General features: G+C 55.3%; 1 protein-coding gene across 9 annotated transcripts in view; it reads right to left on the reverse strand.

Moving 5' to 3' along the window:
• The window catches only part of CEP131 (centrosomal protein 131), a 38,055-nt gene extending 33,730 nt beyond the window's left edge, over positions 1-4,325 (reverse strand). For 3 of the 9 annotated variants that reach the window (XR_012154831.1, XM_073311024.1, XM_073311019.1), the window contains exons 1-2: positions 3,289-4,314; positions 1,053-1,270 (exon numbers count right to left, since the gene is read on the reverse strand). Coding sequence is in view for 8 of the 9 variants with exons in the window: in XM_073311024.1 (XP_073167125.1) it covers positions 1,053-1,229 (177 nt within the window). In the remaining variant the exon portion in view is untranslated. Of the gene's footprint in view, positions 1-1,052; positions 1,271-3,288 lie in introns of all 9 variants that reach the window. The other 6 variants (XM_073311020.1, XM_073311021.1, XM_073311018.1 and 3 more) reach the window with 4 other exon arrangements.
• Positions 4,326-6,187: the final 1,862 nt, after the last annotated feature.

Here is a 6,187-nt window from a genome sequence, read left to right on the forward strand (position 1 = left end):
GGCTCCTGCACCCTAGAGAGATGCAGGAGACCAAGTCTGCCTGGTAAGATGAAGAAATCCCTTTGGGGATATAAGGAACAGAGAGAGACTCCACCTTTATCCTTCACCTCAGGCGAAAAAGAAACCAAGTGATTTGCTCTGTGATAGGTCCTGCCCAGGCCAGCCAGTTAAAAGCTCAAAAGGAGACTGGGGGTAAAAGAAACCATCTTGCTAGATTAAGTTTTAGACCTTGAGATGCGTGTTTTCACTTTCATTTGCTTGTAACCGTCTTGACCTTTCTCTCTTTTACTTGGTATCACTTAATCCATGCTCTCTCGTTAATTAACTTGTTTTACTTTTACTCTAACCCCCTTTGGTGCTATGATTGAAGGGACGGGAACATTTACCTCCGTTATATTGATAAGCTGTGATGGTCTGACTAACAGAGCAGCAAACTGAATGCCTTCTGTGAAAGCACAAGGGTAGTGGCTGTGCACTGCCAAGAAATCTCTCTGACGAGCCTGGGGGCTGGAGTTCACTGATTGTTATGTTACCCGCTGGCAAGGACTGGGCTAGGAGAGCCCTGAGGAGTTTGCTGGTGAGGAAGACAGACTGGCATGGCAGGGAGCTGACACACAGTCTAATTCACCAGCAAAGCTCACTCTTGCAAAGGCAGAGAGGGAACACAGTGGCTCAGAGGTCTGGGCATCTCCAGCAGCTTGTTACAAAACCCAACAATAACTCTCTAAAGAGAAGCATGGGCACAGAATGCCGGGATGGACTCAGCAAAGCAAATTCCTCCCAAAGAACTAGGGAATTTTAGAATAAAAATGCCTAGCAATGGTGCTTCATAAAACAACAACAGGCCCTTTGTGGATCCCCCCATCCCAAAACACACACCTAACTTCTGCTCAGAGAGCAAAAGCAAGGGGAATGCATGTCCCAAGGGATGAAGTTAAACACTAAGCAACCCCTAGAGAACAGAAGTGTATCAAGAAGTCTGAAATCTCTGCCCAGGTCCTCCTGGTGATGGGAGGGTTTGGGAGAAAGCACCCCACAAACGCAGTACTCACCGGAGCATTCCTTCTGGGCTTGCTCTCGGTGATGACAGAGATGGAACGAGCCATGTGCTTAGCTGGAGAGGCGCTGCTCGGCCGCCGCAAGACTTGCAGTGGGTGGCCCGTTAGACTCAGGTCCAAGCCATTGGCACTGATGGCTTGGAATGAGGAACTGCTGCGGGTGCTTTTCATTTTGGGGAGGAGAGAGTGACAAATCCTGCAGCTGCAGTGGACTGAGGAGAAGAAGCACAGAAGAGTACAACCAGGATCGGGTGGCAAGTGAGTGGCACCTACATAGCTCAGCGACAGGATAAGTCATCTGCCTCTCAGCTTTCCCCCAACAGCCCAAATGCACAGGGGCTGAATATCCACCAGCTCACACCCTGCTTGGCCTGGCTCTCTGCACCTGCCAGTACTTGCTAAGCACCCATACCAACATTTGCAGAAGTAGCCTAAAATTTTTGACCTTCAGGCACCTTAGGCCTGTCTTGCTAAGCATCTGCAGCTCTCAGCATCTTCAGCTGGGTTTGTGGGCACTCAGCACCTTTGAAGGTCAGACCCAGCATGTCTCAAGTTAGACTCTCAAAATTTAAGGTACCCAAAATCAGTGGCCACTTCCTTGGTATTTTGGCTTAACTAATCCCTACACCCACCTGTGTCAGGCAGGCAAGTATCACTGTGCTCATGTGACAGACTGGGAAGCTGAAGTTCAGCCCACTACACCATACTGTGTCCAAGAGGGTTCTTTCAGTTCAGACATCATCCCCCACCTCAAACGCGTTTCATTCAGATTTTACAAGTTGCAACTGGAGTGTGTTGAGAAGGGTTGTGAGATGCATGAATTAACACAACTTTTGTCACTCACTTCTAGCCAGGAATGCACGGAGGTCATATCCTTTCAAAGAAGGTTTTGAGGGCGTGTGAGACCAAGTTAACACACTGCACCCTCCAACCTTAACTTAATTCTGCCCCCTTCTTCCTTTTGCGTAGCAAAGCCCAGTTCCCAAGGACCTCGCTGGCTCCTTTCCAACCTCCACGGCCTCAAAGCAGTTTCACAATTACTCTGCTATGTTGTTTTATTTCTTTAAATAGTAATAAATGTCCTGGGAAGCAGTTGAAATGGAAGAAAGTTTTCCCCTCTCTCCCCAAGAATTGCAGCTGTCTGGCCTCACATCACAAACATACCTAAGCTCTTTCCAAAGACATTTGCAATTCCCTTGGCACAAGAAATAAGAACAAACAAAGGGCTCTCTATGGAAACCACCAAGCTCACACCAGGAAGATGGGTCACAGCCGCAGCTAGCACTGGGCTTGGGAGTTAGGTAGATATTTGATCAGAGAAATGTATATTTAGGTTATCTATACTAAAAAACTAATAAAATCAAAAGGTTTGCTCCAGGTTCCACACAGGTACAGCAGAAGCAATTGCAGGGTTAGGGCTGTATACTGTAAGCCTTCGAGACAGGGACCATGTCTCCTTATTTGCATTATGAGGTGCTCAGTACACTTGTGAGTGCTATAAAATAACCACCCGTTAGCAAGGCCTGCTCTGCAATCTAAAGGCCACTTGACTGTAACTGGCCATTAGCTGAAGCGCTATAACAGGGGTTCTCAAACTGGGGGTTGTGACCCTTCAGGGGGTCACAAAGTTATTACATCAGGGGGTCACGAGCTGTCAGACTTCATCCCCAAACCCTGCTTTGCCTCCAGCATTTATAATAGTGTTTTTAATTTAAGGAAAGAAGTACTTGTGGCACCTTAGAGACGAACCAATTTATTTGAGCATAAGCTTTCGTCAGTGAGCTGTAGCTCACGAAAGCTTATGCTCAAATAAATTGGTTCGTCTCTAAGGTGCCACAAGTACTCCTTTTCTTTTTGCGAATACAGACTAACACGGCTGTTACTCTGAAACCTTTAATTTAAGGGTGGTCGTACTCATAGACTTGCTGTGCAAAAGGAGTCACCAATACAAAAATTTGAGAACCACTGCCCTATAACATCAGCATTCTTATTCCAAAAGCTCCTTTTCCTATGCCAGACCCCTCTCAGGTGCAGTGGCAGGGCAGGTTTGCATTGGGCCAGGATTGCTCCTTTCACATCCCCAGCCAGAGGAAAATCCTCACACGAGGAGTTAAAAAGAAAAACTAAAAGTTTGTTGGCAAAACATCACTCACGCATGGCCAGCACCCAGGTACCTCCATGCGCAAACAAACCAAAGGGGATGAATATGAATACAAAGGGGGTTCCTTACCTGCCTGAACGTCCAGCCGTCACAGTGCACTGGGAACACCTGTATTTAGGGCTGTTTTCCCAGCATCTATTATTATTATTATTTGGGGGTGGGGGGGTGCTTGAGAGAAAAAGGCAACTGAAGACTCCAGTGCTTATAAGGACGCTCCAGCAGCGGAGAGGAGTCCAGGCCTGGGACCCTGTTACAGCCCCTCTCTCCTGGAGACTAACCCTGAGCTCCCCCTACACTAGAGAAAGGGGGGGCTGCAAAGCCGCTGGTAGGATGGGGACCCTCCCCTAGGTGACTCGGGAATTAAAGGTCCCCAACAGTGATTTTAAAACATGGGAGTTTAAAAAATTTCTGGAGGGCTCAGGAGCTGGACACAGCCTGGTACCCCCCAGCAGGAGCTCTGGGGCCTTCCTCCCCCCAGCAGGGGCTATAGGGCCTGCCACCCCCCAGCAGGGGCTATGGGGCCGGGGTCCCCCCCACCACCAACAGGAGCTATGGGGCCCTCCGCCTTCCTCCCCCCAGCAGGGGCTCTGGGGCCGGGGTCCCACCACCACCAACAGGGGCTATGGGGCCCTCCGCCTTCCTCCCCCCAGCAGGGGCTATGGGGCCGGGGTCCCCCCCCACCAACAGGGGCTATGGGGCCCTCCGCCTTCCTCCCCCCAGCAGGGGCTCTGGGGCCGGGGTCCCCCCCCACCAACAGGGGCTATGGGGCCCTCCGCCTTCCTCCCCCCAGCAGGGGCTCTGGGGCCGGGGTCCCCCCTACCACCAACAGGGGCTATGGGGCCCTCCGCCTTCCTCCCCCCAGCAGGGGCTATGGGGCCGGGGTCCCCCCCCACCAACAGGGGCTCTGGGGCCGGGGTCCCCCCTACCACCAACAGGGGCTATGGGGCCCTCCGCCTTCCTCCCCCCAGCAGGGGCTATGGGGCCGGGGTCCCCCCCACCACCAACAGGGGCTATGGGGCCCTCCGCCTTCCTCCCCCCAACAGGGGCTATGGGGCCGGGGTCCCCCCCCCACCAGCAGGAGCTATGGGGCCGGGGTCCCCCCCCACCAACAGGAGCTATGGGGCCCTCCGCCTTCCTCCCCCCAGCAGGGGCTCTGGGGCCGGGGTCCCCCCCACCACCAACAGGGGCTATGGGGCCGGGGTCCCCCCCACCACCAACAGGGGCTATGGGGCCCTCCGCCTTCCTCCCCCCAACAGGGGCTATGGGGCCGGGGTCCCCCCCCCACCAGCAGGAGCTATGGGGCCCCGCCGCCCCTACCCAGGCCCCCCAGCCAGGGGCATTGTGGGAAGGGTCCCTCGGGCCGTGCCCACCCCGCGCAACAAACGAGGGGCCAGACGCGGACGCCAGTGACCGGCCCAAGAACAGCCTAACCCAGGCGGGGCGCGAGCCCGCCTCCCCAGCCACGCCATTGGCTCGCTATGGAGACACTGGTCTCTCACTGGGCGGCTTGGCTGCCCGTCGCATCGCGGGAGAGAGTTCGGTTGAGACGGCAGCCGCGGGGAGGGGGCGCCAGGCCGGACTGGGGCAGGAGCGCGGGCTGCAGGGCCCGCCAGGGGGCGCTGCGGGGCCTAGCGGGGCTCTGGCTCCCTGCGGCGGCTGGGCCTCGTCGGGGGCGGGGCCGGGAGGGGTGGGGTGGGATGGGGAGGGGCGGGGCACGGAAGGGAGTGGAGTAAGGAGGGGCAGGGAGTGAGAAGGGGCCGGACAGGGCGGGGCGGGGCAGGGAGTAAGAAGGGGCCAGACGAGGTGGGGTGGGCAGAGGGTGAGGAGGGATGAGGTGTGGGGTGAGGAGAGACAAGAGACAAGAGTGAGGAGGGGCTGGGCAGGGTGTGGCATGGGGTGAGGAGGCGTGGGGCTATGGGTGGGATGGAGTGAGGAGGGGCAGGGTAGGGTGTAGGGTGAAGAGGGGCAAGGCAGGGGGTGAGGAGGGGCCGGGCAGGGTGTGGGGTGGGGTGAGGAAGGGTGGGGGGGAGTGGGATGAGGTGTGGGGTGAGGAGAGACAACAGTGAGAAGGAGTAGAGTGGGGGGGAGTAGAGTGAGGAGGGGTGGGGGCGAGGCGGGGCTGGGTAGGATGAGAGTGGTGCAGGGGGATGAGGTTAGGAGGGGTAGGGCAGGATGGGGCAGCCAGAAGAGGGGCTGGGGGCAGCCATCTCATTGGGGTCCCCATGGAGCATGGGGTGTAGGTTGATGATGCCCTGTGCAGGTCCAGTGGGGGTGGCGAGGAGGGGTGCGGGATCAGGGGGGATTTATCTCCATACTGAAGCAGGCTCTCTGAGGTATTCAGGTGCCCGTTCCATGATGCAATCCGCTTCTCAGGTGGAGTGGCCTCGTTTGGAGAAGAGTGGCCTCATTTGGGTTTATGTGTGATGCGGTTTGGGCCCCGGCCTTTCTCCTCAGCACACAGGCTGCGCTATCCACGCACCTGGCTGCAGAGAACAGATTCCTTGGTGCGACTGGTGTGGCTGCTGGATCTGTGATGGGAAACCTAGTGATCGGTGAGTTTCTTGTCCATAGCTGTCTGTCCCATTGTTGAAGCTGATTGTGGTGTCCAGAAGGTTGATGCTGGTACATCAAGAGTTTGTTTCATGTGGAAATCTATGAGGGAGTTTAGGTCATCTGTCCAGAGAATGAAAATATCACCCGTGTATCTCAGCTGTGTCACTGGTTTCATGGAGTATTTGTCCAGAAATTCTTCAAGTTGACCCATGAAGATGTTGGCACACTGGGGAGTGCTCCTAACATGTAGACGTGTTATGGGTTGCTATTATTACTAAGTACTATTTGTACAGCACAATGCCTAGGAGTCAGTCATGGCCCAGACCCCTTTGTGCTAGGCGTGGTACATTATTCATTAGGTATATGATGGTAATGCCTAGGGGTCTCAGACACAGCCCATGACCCCATTCTGCTA

This window comes from Lepidochelys kempii, chromosome 14 (assembly GCF_965140265.1).
Source record: "Lepidochelys kempii isolate rLepKem1 chromosome 14, rLepKem1.hap2, whole genome shotgun sequence".
Classification (NCBI taxonomy): Eukaryota; Metazoa; Chordata; order Testudines; family Cheloniidae; genus Lepidochelys; species Lepidochelys kempii.